General features: G+C 43.4%; 1 protein-coding gene across 26 annotated transcripts in view; it reads right to left on the bottom strand.

Annotated features, from left to right (window-relative positions):
* ANKS1B (ankyrin repeat and sterile alpha motif domain containing 1B) overlaps positions 1-20783 on the bottom strand; it is a 1105044-nt gene that overhangs the window by 8943 nt on the left and 1075318 nt on the right. For all 26 annotated transcript variants that reach the window (XM_027592180.1, XM_027592182.1, XM_027592181.1 and 23 more), the window contains one exon: positions 3469-3636. In XM_027592180.1, coding sequence (XP_027447981.1) covers positions 3469-3636 — 168 coding nt within the window. The remainder of the gene's footprint in view (positions 1-3468; positions 3637-20783) is intronic.

Here is a 20783-nt window from a genome sequence, read left to right as displayed (position 1 = left end):
ATTGGTAAGGAAGAAGTAAAACTTTCATTATCTGCAGATGACATAATACTATGTATAGAGAACCCTAAAGACTCCAACAAAAAACTACTAGAACTGATAAAATTCAGAAAGGTCGCATGATACAAGATCAATATACAGAAAACCACTGCATTCCTATACAATAATAATGAGGTAGTAGAAAGAGAAATTAACAAAACAATCCCACTTACAATTGCACCAAAAATAATAAAATACCTAGGAATAAACTTAAACCAAGTAGGTGAAAGATCTAAACTCTGAAACTATAAAACACTGATGAAAGGAATTGAAGAAGACACAAACAAATGGCAAGATATTCCATGCTCATAGATTGGGAGAACAAATATTGTTAAAATGTCCATACTACCCAAAGCAATCTACAGATTTAATGCAATCCCTATCAAAATACCAACAACATTTTTCACAGAACTAGAACAAACAATCCTAAAATTTGTATAGAACTACAAAAGACCCCGAATAGCCAAAGCAATCTTGAAAAAGAACAAAACTGGAGGTATCACAATCCCAGATTTCAAGTTACACTACAAAGCTGTAGTAATCAAATCAGTATGGTACTGGCACAAAAACAGACACATAGATCAATGGAACAGAAGAGAGACCAGAAATCAACCCATGATATGATCTATTAATCTTCAGTAAAGGAGGCAAGAATATTCAGTGGGAAAGAGTCTCTTCAACAAATGTTGCTGGGAAAACTGGACAGCTACATGCAAAAGAATGAAAGTGGCCCACTTTCTTATACCATACACAAAAATAAACTCAAAATGGATTAAGGACCTAAATGTGATACCTGAAACCATAAAAATCCTAGAAGAGAGCACAGGCAGTAATGTCTCTGACATCAGCCATAGCAACATTTTTCTAGATACATCTCCTGAGGCAATGGAAACAAAAGCAAAAAAATTACTGGGATGACATCAACGTAAAAAGCTTCTGCACAGCAAGGGAAACAATCAACAAAATTAAAAGACAACCTACTGAATGGGAAAAGATATTTGCAAATGACATATCTGATAAAGGGTTAGTATCCAAAATATATAAAGAACTTTTACAATTTAACACCAAAAAACCCCAATAATCCAATTAAAAATGGGTAGAAGAATGAAGGACATTTCTCCAGAAAAGACACACAAAATGGCCAACAGACACATGAAAAGATGCTCAACATCCTCATCATCAGGGAAATGCCAGTCGAAACCACTGTGAGGTACCACCTCACACCTGTCAGAATGGCTAAAATCAAAACCATAAGAAACAAGTGTTGGTGAGGATGTGGAGAAGAAGGCACACTCATGCACTGTAGGTGGGATTACAAACTGGTATAGCCACTGTGAAAAACAGTATGGAAGTTCCTCAAACAATTAAAAATAGAACTAACAATATGACCCGAAAATCACGCTACTGGGTATTTACCCAAAGAATCTGAAAACATTAACTTGGAAAGATATATGTACCCCTATGTTTATTGCAACATTATTTATAATAGCCAAATTATGGAAGCAATCCCAAGTGTCCACTGATAGATGAATGGATAAAGAAAAAGTGGTGTGTAGTAGGAAGGGAAAAATGAAGGGGGTGAAATCGGAGGGGGAGAAGAACCATGAGAGACTATGGACTCTGAGAAAAAAACTGAGGGTTTTAGAGGGGAGGAGGGTGGGGGGATGGATTAGCCTGGTGATGGGTATTAAAGAGGCCACATTGTGCACGGAGCACTGGGTGTTATAATGAATCATGGAACACTACATCAAAAAGTAATGATGTCATGAATGGTGACTAACATAATAAAAAATGTGTGTGTGTACACACACATACACACACACACACTGGAATATTACTCAGCCATAAAAAATGAAATCTCGCCATTTGCCAGATAGATCTACAGGGTATAAAGCTAAGTGAAATAAGAGAAAGACAAATACCATACATTTCACTCATATGTGAAATTTAAGAAATGAACAAAGAAAAAAACCAGACTCTTAACTATAGAGAGCTGATAGCAGAGGGGCAGTAGTGGGGGGATGGGGGAAATAGGTGAAGGGGATTAAGATTACTTGTCTAGATGAGCACTGAGTATAGAACTGCTGAATCACTCTATAATATACCTGAAACTGATATAACACTGTATATCAATTATACTGGAATTAAAATGAAAAGAATTCTGTTCTACATCTCAGATGTCTGTTAGATATTAAAGAAGCAATTGAACATACAAGTCTGGATTTGTGGGAGTGCATCAAGACTGGGAACCAATGGGGCTGGGTAGGTGCAGAGGTGAAGGGACCATGGTGTCTGAAGGAAGATTTTCAGAGGACATGCAGTTACTGGTGATGCTCAGAGATGAGGGATGAGTGTGGGAGCAAATGGCTAAAGTGGGGTGGAAGTGAGTAGTCAAGGAGAGGAGGCCAGATGCTGGAGGGACTGTCCCCAGGGAGGGAAGTTGCCAAGAATGGTGGCAGGAGTAGAGGCCCAAAAGAAGACTGTAGACAAGAAGCCACATGCTCACAAACAGAGGTGCTTCCTGACAAACAGTAAAGATCGTACACTTCCTCCATGACCCCACAAGCCAGGGATGGTGGAGAGGAGAGCGCTAGAGATAGAAAGATATGTGGGTGTGAGAGCAAGGCATCTGGGGGTGCCTGTCCTGAGCCCCAGAGTTCCTAGGATGCCATACGGCAGCCGGAGCAGAAGCCAGATGGGAGGCTGGTTGGGAACGCTCCAGCTTTTGGATATTGCTACTACCAGAGGAGGCCGCTTTGAAGTCATGAAAGTCTGTTAGGACAGGACGTCTACAGAACTCGTGGGAGGGAAGGGGAGGAAATTCCTGGAGGAAGGCAGATGACGAGGAGGAAGGAGGGGCTGCGGTATCTGAAGAGTCCCCGCTCTGCAGGAAGCCTCAGCTGCTGGGAGAAAGCCTGCCGAAAGCTGGCATCTAAGCCTCCAGCCAAGGGGGAGAGGGCCACTCTGCTCGGACCCAAGACGTGCTCAGAGCCTGTGCACCTAGCTAGCTTCCCCTAGCAGAGTACCTGGGATGCCTTGCTGTGGACATCTGCCAACATCTCCAATGGCCTGTGGCTTGCAAGAGGTTTTGGCCGCTGGTGGGATGGCAGTGAAGCCTCAGGGAACATCGTTTCCAGGCTTGTATGAACCTTCAGGAAAGATTCATCAAGGAAGCGGCGGCACCCAGTCCCCCTCTCACAGAGCTGCCACAGGTGACAGAGAAAGTGGAATTTTCTTGGGATCCTATAGGTTCAGACAGATGGTCCCCGAGACTTTGCAGGAATCAGGCTGGGAGGATGAAGGATGCATGCCAGGAGGAGGAGGCCAAAGGAGACAGAGAAAGGCAGGCCCCCACATCACTTGGGACCGGCTTAACAGCTTCCTCTCCCTCCAGCTCAAGATTTTCAGAACATCGGTATTGTTTCTACTTACCACCGACTTGCGAATGCTGACACGAGGCTTGGGGATGGGTTTGGAGGGTTTGTTTTCAAAGCTTTCTGGAAGTGTAGAGGAATGCCCCCCTTTTCTTGCTTGTAGTGCGAGTTGGTAAGCAACTTCAAATGCCTGACCCAGTGTTAGGATGATTTCATAGGCTAAATTCTGCAAGAGAAAAGAGAAAAGCATTTACTATGGCATACTGCAGGTTGGCCAAGTTGAGTAGCTGAGGAACACTGTGGGAGGTGAACTAGCAAGGACCCTGAACTAGTCCACGTGGTGTGGCAGTAAGTCAGTGGAAATCTGTGAAGAACAGGAAACCCCAGGTCCAATTTAGAGTCTACATGAAGCATTAGTCAGCAATGCGATGCACTGGCTTACGACCATGCTAAGGAGCCGACCCCCAACTTCACCCTACGGGGAGCAGGCCCACACCCCCTGGCCCCAGGAGCCTATTCCATTCAGAGCCTCCCTGGTGGGCAGCTGGTCTACTCCCAGGCCTTGGAAGATAAGGGGTTACTATGGTCCTTCATCTGAGTTCTGGGAGCGCCTCAGCCGTGCTTGTGAGGACGAGCCCACACACTCCACAGGAGGTGCTCCTGAGAAGTTTGGGTCTTTTTACCTCAAACATCTGTGATTCAGTGAACATCTCTAAAGCACAATCAAAATCTAATTTAGGCGGAGAGGAGAGGCATTAGTCATGCTGGTGTGGTGTCTCACAGTTCCAGCAGCCAGCATGCAAACAGAGCCAATTATCCATCTATTTCTTGAGGCGCTTGCTCTCCCTGTGGGTCCACTTCCATATTTTATCATCAAATCAGCAAGAGACAGGAGATTCTGTCAGGCCCAAATGCCATGCCAAGCAGTGACTGGGAGAAAGGTTTTCTTCGGATCTTCAATCACTCCCTTCAAGATGATTTCTAGCTTTCTTTTCTCTTCTCCAGATATGCATCCTTGATTTCTGCCTTCTCTTCCCAGCACAGCTCCACCTGGTCTTCTCTCACTGAGAAAACGTGATGTTGTCTGACCCCAGAGAGGCAGGGTCTGGACAATGCCACTGAAGTCACAGCACACCAAAGAGGTAGATGCCTTATCTATCAGTCACAACAGAGAGCTTTCTTAAAATCACTGCACCAGCAGAGAGCAGGCATGGTCTGTCTCAAGTTTTCAATCTGATCAGTGTCCCTAGAATGTCTATTCATGGTTTTTCAGAACAGAAATGGCATTCTGCTTATGGTGCTTTTGCAACTATGCCCCCTCACTCCCTTCCTCCGGCCCTTCCTCCCCAATCAAGCACACAGAATAGCTCAATTCCCGCGATTCTGGGGAGAACTGTTTGGCATTGTTCCCACTTGATGAAGACAGTGAAGGAGATACAGGATGGCCTTTGGAGGCCCAAGTGGAAGAGGTCCATGGGTTTCTGGACTGACCAGACTTCAGATCAATGCCAGACTACTGTGGTCTTAGACCCAAGGAGGGAAAATGCCCCTGAGCTTGAAATCTGTTTTGACAGAGGAGATGTCTTCTTTGAGTGACATGTTAAGAAATGATGGCCCCACAAGACAGACGTGTGCTTGTTGAAGACACTGAACCTTGCACAGCCAACTGAGCACTTCCTGCAATGAGCACTGATCCCGTGTTTGCCTCCAAGGATGAGTCAGACTAGTAAATTAGCAGTGCACAGACAAATGATAGTGGAGGAGGGCTGGCAGATAGCTCCGGCCATCACTGCACAAAGAGGGCTGAACCCTTTGACTGCCTACACTTGGCATCACGTCATCGTCAGCTTTGCCTCCTAGTGTGCATAGGGGACCTCTGAAAGGCAGACTGGGGCTTTTGACTTCTGTAGTCTCCATATGAAGTCATGGGCTCTTGGTCTTGTTCAGCATGACTTTGGAGATGGTTGATGTCCATCTGTCAGGGCTATGTAGCAGATATTCATGCTCTGGGTAGGCAAATGGACTAAGGGAAAGATGGCAGATTCAGCGATTCTGTAATATTCAGCTTTTAGATACTAGAACAGTGGAGCTTAATGAGCGTGAATTCTTTACCATTAACCTAAAAACAAATTCCTGAAAGTGAGATTTACTTAAAGCTCCAGTGTCTTCAAATGAAAGTCGAAGATGCTCATTTGAGCAAGTGAGATTTTTCACATGACTATTATGGGAAGCCTAAAGGTTTTGAAGGGTACCGGGTTAGAAGCCCTGCTTTTTCACTTTTAATTAGTTCTTGGTGTTAGGAAACTGCTCAAATAAGACACTGAGACCAGACTGTGCCAAATGCCCTCTCCTGGTTTAGCTTGTGTTCTTCTTGATGTCTTGCTTCTCGCTTTATTTTAGAATGCTTTACAGAGTTTTTTTTCTTATGATTATGTAGAGTTGGACACAGTTACCTTTCCTACCTCTTATGTCGCCTCAATGTTTGAGGTACTGATTCTGGAAGCCAGGGAGGGCTATGTTGCCTCAATATTTGAGGTATTGATTCTGGAAGCCAGGGAGGGCCCATGGGCATGAGGAGCAGCTGGTTCTGATGGGGCTTCTAAATGCTGAGTGCTGTGTTACTGACATACCATGTGAGCGGAACACTCATCAGGTGGGACCTGCTGACACATGTCTAGATGGGGAGGAAGATTCGTTTCTCTTGCGTCTCCTTAGTAACAGTCCCACTATTTAAATGGGAGGACAGTTACTGTGAGGGTAAGAGTCTCCACTAGGATGAGACCAAAAATTAATACTGCAGTATCAGAGAGGCTTAGGTGACAAGCCTTGCTTCCTCCTTTGAGCCAGGCTTGCTGACCCCAGTGATGCTGGCTGGCATTGAGGAGCTAGAGATGCTGCTCAAAAACCTGAAGGCCCAATTACTCTCTGCTTTCAATGTATTATTATCTTTGCAACTGTGGGGAGGTCAGTGCCTGAGAGTATGCCGGACACACTGTAGGCACTCAGTAAATGCATGCTAAATGAATGAATGAATAGGCAAAGGACAAACTAGGGTAACAGTACTACTACAGTTATACTATATAGAGTTATTACTGTAGGTAGCATAGCACCATTAAGTAAGGACTTTACAGGTGTTAGGAATTGAGTATGCCAAGCACTAGATTTCTCTCATTTAAGTATTACCACAGTTATCTGCAAAATATCTTTATCCTTATTTTATAGATGAGGAAATTGAGGTTCAGAGAGGCTAAGTAACTTACCTGATATCACAGAACTAGAAAGTTACAGAGCTGTGATGTGAACCAGTATTTGTGACTCACAGCCCATGTTCTTACCCCTACCCACATGTGGTAGCTTGTCTCCAAGATGGCTGCCATCCATTCCGCTGCCCTGTGTCCATGCCATGACCTTCTATGAAGAGGATGAGTCTGTTTCTCCACCTCCTTGAATCTGGATTGGCTTTCCTGACTTTCCCAATTAGCAGAGTATTGCAGAAGTGACATGCTGTGACCTCTGAGATTTGGTTGTGAGGAGCCTTATAGCTTCCATCCAGGCCTCTTGAAACACTCTGAGGGAAGCCAGCCATGTGTAAACATTTGACCACCCCCAGGTCACCATGCTACGCAAATGTCCAAGCTAGCCAGACGGCAGAGGCTGCCTGGAAAGAAACAGCAGTTGCAGTCATCCCAGGTACACAGCGAGTCATCCTGGACATTCAGTCTCTAGGAGACACCACACGGGGAGGATGCAAGACCCCAGAGAGATGGCCCTAGTAGAGCTGTCCCAACATCAGCAGCCATGTGAGCCACCTCAGCAGATGCCCCAGGTATTGCTGAGCAGAAAAGAGCAGAGCTGCCATATTCTGCCCAAATCCCTCACTCACAGAATCATAATGAAATGGATGTTCTTCTGTGTCACTAAGTTTTGGAATGGCTTGTTAAGCAGCAACAGATAACTGGAACACCATTCAATGCTGAAGAAGGCTGGCTGGCTCCTTGTTCAGGTAGCAGGAAGAGAACTGCCAGCCTCTGAGCTGGGATGAACAGTATGTAGTCGTGGGGAGTCACTCCTGGAACCACCCCACCCTCAGCCCTGGCTGTGGGGAAGCTAGATGCCTCCTGTGACCCATCCTGGTCACAGCATCACAGTAAGCACTACGGTGTCCCTTCACACATGTTAGCCCAAACCATGGAGCTGGAATGTCCTTCTAAGTTGGCACAACCATGTTCTCATCTCTAGTCATCGCCTCCCTTGAGCATAAATTCAAACCCCTTTAGCTTTACGTTCACTACGTTAACCTGGCCTGTCTCTGACCGTGGCTCTTTCTGCCCCTCCTGGCTTATTGGAAAATACCTGCCTTGGCTCTTCCAGCATGAGTCTCTTTCTAGAATCACATTTATTATGGCAATTGGTCTTGAGCATTTTCTACCTTACAAAGACCACCAGTGAAAGCGGGTAGCCTGTGTGTGTGCATGCATGTTTGGTACAGGCGTGGGGGATGATGACTGGGGACAGCATGCTCTGAGCCTCATTTTTCTTAATTTAAAAATGGGGATAATACCATGCAGTAGTGACTTCACTGGATTGTTTCGAGAATCACTCATGATTCTCGATTATACTTAACCAATGACAATTTCAGCCAACATTATTTTCTGTGTGCCATGTACCACAGGACATGCTTCACATGGACTCTCTCATTGAATCCTAACAACAACAACCCCGTAGGGGTTATAACAGTGGGGCTATTATTCCTATTTCACATGTGAGAGAATTCAGCTCAGAATGGTTAAATAACTTGGTCATGAAGCCAGCACAGCAGAGCTAGGATTTGAATCCAGGTGTTGGTAGGCCCTGCTCTTTTTTTTTTTAATTTTTTTATTGTTATGTTAATCACCATATATTACATCATTAGTTTTTGGTGCAGTGTTCCATGATTCATTGTTTGTTCATAACACCCAGTGCTCCATGCAGAACGTGCCCTCCTCAATACCCATCACCAGGCTAACCCATCCCCCTACCCCCCTCCCCTCTAGAACCCTCAGTTTGTTTTTCAGAGTCCATCATCTCTCATGGTTCGTCTCCCCCTCTGACATACTCCCCTTTTCTTCCTCTCCTGTTATCTTCTTCTTTTTCTTTTTTCTTAAAATATGTTGCATTATTTGTTTCAGAAGTACAGAACTGTGATTCAACAGTCTTGCACAATTCACAGCGCTCACCATAGCACATACCCTCCCCAATGTCTATCACCCAGCCACCCCATCCCTCCCACCCCCAACCACTCCAGTAACACTCAGTTTCTTTCCTGAGATTAAGAATTCCTCATATCAGTGAGGTCATGTGATACATGTCTTTCTCTGATTGACTTATTTCACTCAGCATAACACCCTCCAGTTCCATCCACGTCGTTGCAAATGGCAAGATCTCATTCCTTTTGATGGTTGCATAATATTCCATTGTGTATATATACCACATCTTCTTTATCCATTCATCTGTCGATGGGCATCTTGGCTCTTTCCACAGTTTGGCTATGGTGGACATTGCTGCTATAAACATTGGGGGGGTACACGTACCCCTTCGGGTCCCTACATTTGTATCTTTGTGGTAAATACTCAGTAGTGCAATTGCTGGATTGAACGGTAGCTCTAATTTCAACTGTTTGAGGAACCTCCATACTGTTTTCCAGAGGGGTTGCACCAGCTTGCATTCCCACCAACAGTGTAGGAGGGTTCCCCTTTCTCAACATCCCCGCCAACATCTGTCGTTCCCTGACTTGTTAATTTTAGCCATTCTGACGGGTGTGAGGTGGTATCTCATTGAGGTTTTGATTTGGATTTCCCTGATGCTGAGCGATGTTGAGCACTTTTTCATGTGCCTGTTGGCCATTTGGATGTCTTCTTTGGAAAAATGTCTGTTCATGTCTTCTGCCCATTTCTTGATTGGATTATTTGTTCTTTGGGTGTTGAGTTTGATAAGTTCTTTATAGATTTTGGATACTAGCCCTTTATCTGATATGTCATTTGCAAATATTTTCTCCCATTCTGTCGGTTGTCTTTTGGTTTTGTGGACTGTTTCTTTTGCTGTGCAAAAGCTTTTTATCTTGATGAAATCCCAATAGTTCATTTTTGGTAGGCCCTGCTCTTGACCACTAACCTTAGAACTATAGTTAAGATAAATGACTTCTGCAAACTGTTAAAAAAAAAAAAAAAGCTTAAAAACATTAAATACAGAAGCTACTCGGTGGTAAGTGCATCTTGGCTGGGGTGAGGGTACCTAAAGGTACACAATTTGCTTGGGTCTCAGCCTCCAGGCAAAGGGTGTCCTTCGTGATTTAACATGATCCATCATCACAAGGATTCTCAACCAGTGGATGTGCCCCTTCCATGATGAGGGATGCCAGGCAACACTCCCTTTCCAGCAGAGGCTCTTTAGGATGAAGGCAGGGAATCCCAAGTCAATGGGGACAACTGCCCCAGGGGGACCATCACCATCTCTAAAGTCCTTCCCTTCTCCCCTAGGGATTCTGTTCTGCGAATTAAGAATTGCTACATTAGAGGAATTTGCAGAGCCATCATATTTTAAGGAGAGAGCTTAATAGTAATCAAGAGACACAAACTTGTTTTTCTTATGCAAACTGGAGATGTGTAGGCAAGCTTGCATTTACTATGAGCTCAAGGCAGTTGACCACGTTGGCTACTTACTGAGCTACTTCCATGTGTTGGGCAGGGTCCCTAATGCCTGGCCGGTGCCTGACCTATGGCAAGTGTCCAGGAAGTGCTCACTGAATGATGTGGGGGAGGGGAAGCTCATGGAGACACAAAGAAATGTCCCTCCTTGTCCTTCTGCCTCTTAAGTCACTGAGGCTGTACCCAGCACATTCATCAGTTTGGTGTTAGAAAAACCACAGCATAGATGTGGGCAATCTGTCCTCTAGGAAAAATTCTGGTCACTCAGATATTTATATTAACTGATGTATCACTAGGATTCTTTTATGATTTTTCTCCTGCTTTATACTTTCGTGTTTTATTTGAAAAATTAATACTTAGCATTTCCAAAACCTGGTAATTATCATTATAATAAAGGAAGAAGTGAATATGTTGAATCGTCAGCTTATAAAGGAAGAACCAGCTCATAAAACTTAGAAATGTTGAAGCACACTGCATAGTAAATAAGCTCTTACCACGGGTACAGAATGTAGGCAGGTGGAATCTACAATGACTATCCCAGTGATGGTCGCCCCAGCCTGTATCCCATCACTCCTGGGAGGAGTTTCCTTCTTCCTTCCTTGTTGGAAACCTCCAAACAAATTCGGGGAGAGCACAGTTCTTGACCCCTGGGAGTCCACTGTGTCCTCCTGTGTCTATCCAGTCTGGGATTCTACCCCCTGTGCTGGGGGTGCCTTTTGATTCTGTCCTAGCAACCAGCTTTATCTGCATCCTCAAGAGCCACTGCTGGGCCTGGAGGGACAACTATGGAGGTGGCCCAGGATGGGACTGGAAACAAAAGCATTCTTTCATTTTTAGAATAAAAAAAAAAAAAACAAGCATTTTTTATAAAATAGGGGCTTGAACATTTTTTAGGCTGAAGGGTTCAGTGGCATATTTGCAAGAATATTCATTATCCTGTTTAAAATTTTTCATAGATAGAGGACTAATTAAGTACACTACACAGATTCACACAGTGCAGCCAATTAAAATGAAAACTGAGTCATTTTAAAAAACTGGTTAAAAGACTAAGTAAAAATATATGGATAAATACAAACATAGGTGGTATCTGTCTACGTGCATAGAAAACAGGGATATATATTAAAATGTTACTAATGGTTATCAGAGTGTTGAGATTGTGGATAATTTTTCTCTTTATATTTCTTTGTATGTTTTGAACTTTATTCAAATGAAGATGAATAATTTTACAGTCATAAAAATAAGCTTTTCCATTTTGATAATTAAAAACAAGAGAAAATATTCTAGCTCAAAAACAGCTTATTCTTTACCCATTACCTTGGGGTTCTAGGTGCCTTTTCATTCTTTGGCAGAGAGGGCCGGAAACGGTTCCAAGCAAAACCCAGGCCCTATTTGCAGGCGTTACTCTGGCTCGCCTCCATGTACCAGAGGGGCTGGCCATTCATTTGGCCAAGAATCTCTTTTAGGCTCTTCAGTTTTCACACTGGATGTCAATTCTAACATCTGCTCAGTTGAATTTTAGAATGCTTAGCTCTTTCTTTAACCTAGAGCCCCAAGACCTCTACCCTCAGTACAGAGTAGAACCTTCTGCTGTCCAATTTCTGTCAAGCTCAGCGGAAAACTGTTGTGTGTGGACATTAGCTTACAGACATGCACTCAGCCCGCTCTTGCAGTTGTGCTAGGTTTTATGCCTGCACCAAGGTGGACCACCTGTGAATCCGAACCATACTCTGTTTTGTCTCACAGGGACAATAAAGCAATGCTGGCAGCAACTACCACGTGACCTGCTCACTCCATCCCAGGGACCTGCTAAGTGCCTGATGTAGATAATCTAACCCTCACAACTACCTGCTAAAGGGAGAGCTGTCACCCCCAATTTTATGTGTGAAAAGCTCAGGATTAGTGAGATTGATTAACTTGGCCAAGTTCAAACTGCTAGTGAGGGGCAGAGCCAGGATTCAAACCCAGATCTGACCTCAGAGGAGCCAGTATTTTGTGCCCTGGACTTCCTGCCTTACTGCTTTCATGAGTCTTCTGGTGTTCTGCTTTCACTGAGGGCACCTCGAAGGAAGCATCTTGTGTTTGGGAGATTCACTGCATGAATGTTAGTAAGATACTATCGCACAATATTCTGTCATAGAGACCCAGGACAAAGAGTTCTTTCAGACTTCAGTCTCATTGAAGTTTTGTTTTCTGAGAGGATGCGTTCTACTCTTCTTTCAAAGAAGCATGTATTTCCCTACTTCCCTTGACCTCCAGGAAGCTCAGAGCCAAATCTGTAGCTCAGCTCTAGTAACTACGTACAACTCTGTGGTCTGCATATCGACGTTAAAACTTTTCCCTTGGCGTTGATCTTCCTTTTAGTAGGTCTTTTCCCTAGTTCAGATCTGTGTGTACCTATATTTTCAGATCTAGCATACCTATTTATGGAGGTTGCCTTAAATCCTTTATGGAAAGAGGTATAAGTGGTGTCCATTTCTTCACATAAACATTTGTTTGAGAGCTCACTTTGTCAACCTGTTACTGCCAAAATGGCTGATAAGGTACATCAGATGAGGCCTTCTCCTCACCTGCTGAACATGACAATAAGTGAGCAAGCCTATAGGGGATGGGGCGCCATGGGGAGAGAGGGCCCTTTTGGCCCAGGCTGGGAAGCTGCTGTTTCCACGTAGACCATTCTGACCTATGTACTGGCACTTTCCATTAGCATTAAAAAACCACCACCACATTTCAGTAACTGCCACTGAAGGAACATGTTAGTTCCATAGCCCCAGAAAACTACAGGCCCTTACTTGGCTATTCTTTGGCCTCTGGGGCTCAGCAGAGGCCACCCACACCTGAAGAGGATGCAAACACAGACATTCAAGGGATGTGTTGTGTCTGTGCCTGGAAGCCCTGGACAGAGCGGAAGAGCCAAGGGCATTCTGAGGAGCCTCAAGTTTGCTACACCAGCATTGCTGAATCACCACCATGCCTAGATCACCTGCATGGGCCAGCTCTGCCATGGGCTGCCTATCTATGGAAGCCATCACTGACACTGAGATGGCACTGGGGATGGGGACTGGTCCAGGTGACTGTGAGGTCCCTTTCTACCCTGGGAGATCCAGGATTGTATGGTTAGAAGCTGATGTGTCTTACCTAGCCAACTATGGATTCAGTCTAGAGATGTACATATAGTTGACAGCATGTTAAATCGCAGCATATTGTGCAAAGGCCAGACTGCAGGGCTTGACAATCTGCCAGCCAGTGCTTAGAGATGCAGTGACCAAGGGGCTGGCCTTCATCTAAGAGGATGTCCTCATGGCAACAGTCACCCCAGAAACGATTCCAAATGGCCAAATCTTTTGTCTCTTATAAAATGGCTTTTGCTTTTGGCAGAACATCTTTCCCCATCTCTCACCTCTGGCTGGTGAGTTACCGCTCATCCTTGAAGATTCACCTGGGGCATTCTATCTTCTAGGAGTCCTCTCTTAGTCCCTTTTCCTGACCCCCAGGTTAAGCCAGGTGGCCCTCCTCAGGCAGCCCTGCAGCCCCTTGACACGGCTCTACTTACTGCGTGGTATTTACAAGTGTCTTCTCTTCATAGGTTCAACCTTCTCAGTTGATGGAGCTCCTTGAGGGCTCTAGTTTCATCTGACTTTGTGTCTTTAGGGCTTAGGGTACATTAGGTGCTCAAAAAATGTTTGTCGGAAGAACTGAAAAAAGGAAGCTGCCTGGTAGGTCCCTAAGATCAGAGGACTTGCACTTAAGGGTTAGATAAGGGTGAATATGGATGGCCAGAGCCAATTCTTGCCATCTCTCTTCTCTGCCGCAGGTAGACCTGGGTGCACAGATGCCACAGAAGTGCAGGCAATGCCACGGGTCCTGAAGACAAAGGAAAGTGGTTTTCAATCTGGGTCCTCAGTGGGGTCTCCAGAAAGAAGCCACATTTCTCTTTTGGCTGTATTTTGCTTGTACTTCTTGTTTTTTAAGGCCTCGGGTAAGCTTCATCTACAAGTTGCTTCTCCCACGTCTTGAGGCAAAAATAACTGAGAATATTCTGGGCATATTCACAGAATTCATTGACATCTCCTAAACTTTACCTATAGTTAGTTCTCTCAAGTACAAGTCAGAAATTAATCTTGATAGATTATATTTGTAGAAATAAATACTGCCCATCACAGGTCTTATATTAGGCATCTGGTCCACGGCTAACATGTCGACTGGTCAATGTGCCAATAGCCTCTTTAGGGCTGATTTCAGCTCACTAAAAGAATCATGAAATTAATATTTTCCCCTAACTATAACAGGGGTACTTGTAGACAATTTTGAAAATATATAAAGAAAATAGAAAATCACCTGTAAAATTCTACTGCTGGAATAGAGCCAATACTGCATTTTGGTTTATTTTCTTTTTACATTCATATATATATATACACAAATACTTTGATATGAATATTTATGTATGTGAATTTAAAACAAAATTAAAATCATACTTGATGTGTGGTTTCATAAGTTGCTTTTTCATGCAACATTAAATCATGAATGGCTTTTTCCTGCTGCTAAATGTTCTTCAAAAATCAGATTTTTAAAGGTGGCAGAGCATTCCACCATTACCTGCTAAAGTTTAACTTCATGCCTCACCCTGAGTACATGAGTGTGCACTGGCTTAGCAAAGCCTTAACAAGGAGGTTGGTCCCTCCTCCCTAAGTCAGGACTTGCTTTCTTGTAGCATTCCAGGTCCACCATGGAGATCATGCCCCCATGCCCCATGGTCACCTGTCCACATGGAACCACAGACCAAGTTGGCTGGATAGCAGGCCTCGGGCAGCCATGCTGGAGGACTGGCTTGCCAGGGCAGAAGGGAAACACAGCTGGTCTTTTTCCCGTTACTTGGCAGGGATTTGGAGAAAGGGTGTCAAAAGAGAGATTTGCTAGGTTTCAACCTCTCTCCACTCTTCAAAAATCAAAGCTCCTAGTGGAAGCTACAGTACCCCTGTCACTAACTTGTTATGCCTTTGAAAAGGGGCACTTACCAAATTCAAAACCCTTTTTACTTTAAACCTTCTCATTGAAAATCTTTCTCAAATGAAAAAGTCAATTTCCTTGGCTTAATAAACACAGTAAATACAAATGACTTTCTCCTCGCTTATCGAAGATGTGCATCTAATGCCCTGAGCTCACCATTGCAAAGTGAATTAATGAGTTGTCACACCTCCAAACTTATCACATGTTCATACCGGAACAGGGAGCACGCCTCCTCTGGGGGCAGCCCCAGCCCTGCTAGGTGCTGGCTCAGCTCCAGGATAGCATGGATGGGGTTTTATTGCAACTATTTGTTATGTCCGTCCTTCTTCTACTGAACTAAGAGCTCCTGGAGAGCAGGGACCTGTGCCTGACTCATAGTGGGCACTCAATAAATGTATTTAAATGGCCGTTGACTTTTTTCCTCCAAGTGTGGAATGTTGCTGCAGCAAACACATGCTGTATACGAAAACCTGGGACATAAATCCTCATACAGGTTCTGACGACAAGAAAGAATACAACCACCACAACTATTGTAACAACTGCTACTACCCATCTCCTGTCCTCAGCAGCTGAGAATGACTGAACACCCTGGGCTGGAAATGGATGCGCAGTATCTCGTTTAATTCTTAGAATAGCTGTAGGTTCTGGGTACTGTTGTTCATCTCTGTTTTACAGATGAGGAAACTGAGGATTAGTTCTTGGCCAAACTATAAAGCTAAGAGGTGCTGACCTGATTCTAAAGGCCACACCTCTAAACATGACATGTGATTTTTAGTCATTCAGGAGGAGGCTATATTATATGAACACATGTATAAATGCTGCCAGACAATCTGTGAAAAAAAAATAGGCCAGAATGCCTTTTGTTTTAATTTCACAAAAACTGGGATTGAGTTAAGGCACTAATAACATCCAACCCTCCCTCACCTACAAAAAATAGGGATGAGAGAAAAAAAAAGTAATATTCCTTGAATATCCACCCACCTTTGACTTTGTGACTTGGTTAATTCTCAATGATTTATGCCAGTGGAGTTGAAAGATATAGATAAATGCACCCTGACAGTGTTAATTTATTCCTGTTTTCGGTGAGGGAACAGGTGGTAGTGTGTAAGAACCGCCGGGCTGCCAATGCTGCTTTTTTTTTTTATTCAATTAGAGCCCCTCGCTGCTCTTGGGAGCAGAATCCCTCCTGACACTGACTTGCTGAGGCGTTTCAGGGGCCAGGGAACGGCTTGGGTTTTGCTGCCGGGTGCTATTACATATGGCAAACAAGCCAAGGGAAGTGACACAGATCTGTCCTCCGGGCTCTATGCACTTTAACATTTTCTTCCATTGTCATGCCCTTTCACAGTCTCAGAATCAAAGAGATCAAGGGCCACTTTCAGGTGGAGGAAATGAGAAAGAGAACGAAAGCTACCACCCAGCTGCATGTAGAGTATTAATTTAGTTGTCAGAGGCCGGCTATCATCAACAACAATAGCAACTGTTTTCTGCACCAAGTTCCCACTTTGTCGGACAACCTTGGCAGCATCGGTCATAAATACTTCTCGTCAGGGACTTCGAGCTACCCTGCATATATATTCTCACAGTTTGCACATGAGCAGGATGGGTGAAGGGGGTCAAAAGGCACAAACTTGCAGTTACAAGTTCTGGGGATGTCATGTGTGGCACGGTGACTACAGCTCATAATACCATATTGTGTATTTGAAAGTTGCTAAGAGAGTAGATCTTAAAGTTCTCATCACAAGGGGAAAAACTGTTTAACTGTGAGGTTGATGGATATTAACTAAAGCTACTGTAGTGACCACTTCACAATATACACATAAATCATTACGTTGTGTACCTAAAACGAATACAATGTCATCTGCTAATTATATCTCACTAAAACTGGAAAAAAAAAAAAGGAGGGGGGGCTCAGGAATTTTAAATTCATTAAACAGATGAGAAAACCGAGAAAGAAACTGGTAGGAGAGTCCAAGTCAGAAGCTGGTGTAGGTTTCAGTGGTCAGGACAGTGTGGTTGACTCTGCTGTTCTTTTCCGTCTCTGCTTTGGCTTGCTGGTACATCCTGATGGCAGAGTACTATGAGCTGCTGTCACACAGTCCACCAAACATGTCTGCCTGCATTTCGTCATTTCTGCTTCTCCAGTTTAGTTCCTTTCATGGCCCACATTCAGCCAAGAAAGCACAGGAAACAGGGAGCTTCGTCTCCCACACCCACCACCCACCAGCAGCATGACTTCAACATTCCCTGCATATTCCTGAGCCCGTCTGAGCCATACCACGTGCTGCACACTGAAGATTACAGAATTTGGGAGTTGCACATTAGAGAAAAATGAGCATGTTAAAAATATCAAAGACTGCAAACATATTCCTTAAAGAGAAATGAGAATTAGCAAAGGTCTAGTGACAGTCATGGCTTTTAATGCTATTTAAAAAAATTCATATTTTAAAACTACTGAATGAGGTCCTTCCTAGATTTTTGCATTAAATCTGTTAGTCCCACAGAGCATGCATTAAAATCTTTCTGACCTACCTATCTCATTCTATTAGAAATCTAAATTGAGTGAACAGTATATAGAAGATGACAGTTTCCAAGTTACCTTGGTTATATCTGTTTCTTACTCCTGGTGTCCTTCTAAGGATGATCACTGCAGCTTTGAAATCTGGTGCCTTGGCAATTCTAGCCACATGATAGTCCCCTTCGGCCGCCTGAGATCATGACATATCCTTCTTTTCTACCCTGCTGTTCCCTCCTCCCTAAGTTTTCACTGCCTGGAAGGTGGGGTTTGCAGAACAGAAGTGGATGAGATGGGTTCTTGCTGTCATGACAGTGAGTCTAGAATGCAAGGAGGTCAGGTGCTTGCCAGTAGGTACATACTAGCTTTTTTCATGGGAACCTGCCCCCTGATTCTGCTTTTGCCATAGTCTTTTTATTTTCATCTACCTGTCATCTGAAACTGAAACTATCACAAGCTGAATTTAGCATAGATCCTAAGTAATGGAAACAGGCTTAGAGATCCTAAAGTATAACATTTCCTAAAGTATGTTCTGTAGAATGCCACCCCTGCAAGGTGCTCTCCGAAAAGGGCTCAACAGCCAGACGAACTTGGGAGACATGGCACACTCCACCCCCTCTCGGCATCTGAGCATATGAAAGGCTCAGCAACGTCCCTTAGTAAGTGAACTGTTAAACTCACATGGTAGATTTGTGGGGGGGACTTGGGTCTCCCTCCCCAGACCACAGGATTTCTATGGGAAACTACTCTGAATTTCAAACCTGACTCCCCATAACCTGGAAGTGTTCTAGACATCATTGACTTTTCTCAATGATAGTAGATATTCATAAAAACGTTTTTTTGAACTGTAAAAGCTTTACAGGGTCAAAGCAGCAATAACTTTGCAATAAAAAATGTATATGTATGCATACAGATCAGCTAAAAGATAAAATGTATACTTAAGGCATTCTTATTTCTTCTTTCCTTTTTTTTTTTTTTTTAACCATTTGGGCAGCCTAGGAGAATGACTCATATCAAAAAAATTTTAAGGCTTCAAGACTGGACTGAATCTTGAACTGCCCTATATAAAGATACAAAATTCATGCTCAAAAAGGCTGTGTGTGTGTGTGTGTGTGTGTGTGTGTGTGTGTGTGTGTGTGTGTGTGTGTAAGCAAAGCTTGTTGCATCTCAAAATTGCTCAAAGGCCCAAGTCAAGGCTGGTGGCCTTTGTTACTATTTTTGAAGTCAGACAAACTGTGTTCACCTAGAGAGGATTAAAACGGTGGATTTGTGGTATATGATGAAAATCCTTTGGAGCTTATACCAGGCCTGTGAAGGCTACAGTAAATCAAACATCTGGGTGAGAAGATAAAAGATGAGGCAATTCTCTACACACTTCCAAATGTATCAGGGACATCATGTTGATCCTAACACTAAACAGTTGACTATTTCTACCCCCCCAACATTTTGCCTCAGTATTCTGGCATCACACACACATTGCTCAAAATTCAAGGGGGCCAATGGCCCATAGGAATCATTTTTAGTTTGAATACAGGACAATGTTTGGGGTATGATCATAAAGGCCAATTATATATTACTTTAAAAACCAATTTAGAAAGAAAGCCTGCAGTAGTCAATGAAAGGCTGGAATTCATCCTGAAGGCGACCACAAGATTAATGCTGACATTCAGTGCAAACACGGTACGGAGGCAATATACCATTCTAAGACCTGCAGAGTCAATATTTTCTTTCTCTTGTTTCTATTTTATTTATTTATTTATTTATTGCTTCTATATATATTTTTTTCAGTTCTTTTACAAGAGCAGTGGGAAAACTCTGGATCATAAACACACTGTGACAGATCTATTTTATGTCTTTTAGCAGGAAGGGGACCAGGCTGTCAACTGTGATGTCGGTAGGCAAGGGGAGGGAAGAGGTGGGAAAGGAGCTAACATGGAACACCTGTTACTGGTGAGGCATTCGCCACATGTCCCTTCATTTCAATCCTGCTGAAAACCCGTGAGGCACACATCCCTGTACCTGGTTTATAGACAAAGGAAGTCAAGACTCAGAAAAGTCCTGCAACTTGTCTAAGACCAAGGCGCAGGAAGCAGAGCTGGGGTGTGAACTCTCATCTGCCTGTTCTCTCTATAACACTAATCCAACTGCCTCAGTACAAAGTGCTTCGCGCAAACCAAAATGCGTGTGGAGAGAATGGAATTTTTTTTACAGAAACAACGGCATTTCACAAGAATGGTGAGTTATGTGTAAGGCACCAGAAACCTAACGCTGAAATGACTTTAATCAGCACCATCGATCTCATGCAAACAGACACAACCAGATATTCGGAGCAGCCTTCGAGGGCTTTGCTTTGTAGTTTTTACTGTTACCACATACCACTTTTATATTATTTTCCACATACCTCCCAAAATAGAAGGGATTTTTTTAAAGGCACATGATTGTTCTTTCCTGTTTTTATTCTCCAAAAACTGAAAGAGATGAGCCACCTGTAGCATGATGCAAATGCTCTGGGCATGAGCCTAATGTACCGTAGAATGATGTGTATTTTGGACTATGGGAGTCTTTGGTCCTTGGGTGTTAGCCAGAGCTAACAAAGACTGCTCCAAGAAGTTTCACCCATGACACTGAACTGTGGGCTGGCCTTCCAAGAATACATTATATTGCACTTACTGTGTAATTCCTTAAATATGTATATTTCAAACACACTGGACAGAGCAGTACTGTCAAATTAAAGTGACATTTTAATAATTCTTCTGATTACAAATTATTTCATGGTTGCAGCCATATCTGTTCTGTCTGCTTTAAACACAGAATGCCCAATGTACTGTATTAGAGATATCCTCAAGAATTTGTACCACATTGAGGGTATCTATCTATCTTCAAGGAACACTTGTTCTCTAGAATTGCTTTCATTTCTCAAGTCTGTAATAAAGAGCTAATATTTAGACTAATGACAAACAGGACCATAAGTGGTGTAATATAAGTATGTCATTATAAGACTAACTTCTGAATAAGCAAATAGATCAAACCTTGGTGTTCCCAATTATTATCTGTAGGTATCTAATTTGTTTGACTACTTTTCAATACAGAAGGCCACAAATAATGTATGAGGCACTGAAATTATTTTTCTTCCCAACAAACCTAGACGACTATGCCCTACTATTTAGAAAT

The sequence above is a fragment of the Zalophus californianus genome, chromosome 9 (genome assembly GCF_009762305.2).
Source record: "Zalophus californianus isolate mZalCal1 chromosome 9, mZalCal1.pri.v2, whole genome shotgun sequence".
NCBI lineage: Eukaryota > Metazoa > Chordata > Mammalia > Carnivora > Otariidae > Zalophus > Zalophus californianus.
This window is presented reverse-complemented; position numbering and strand designations above follow the sequence as displayed.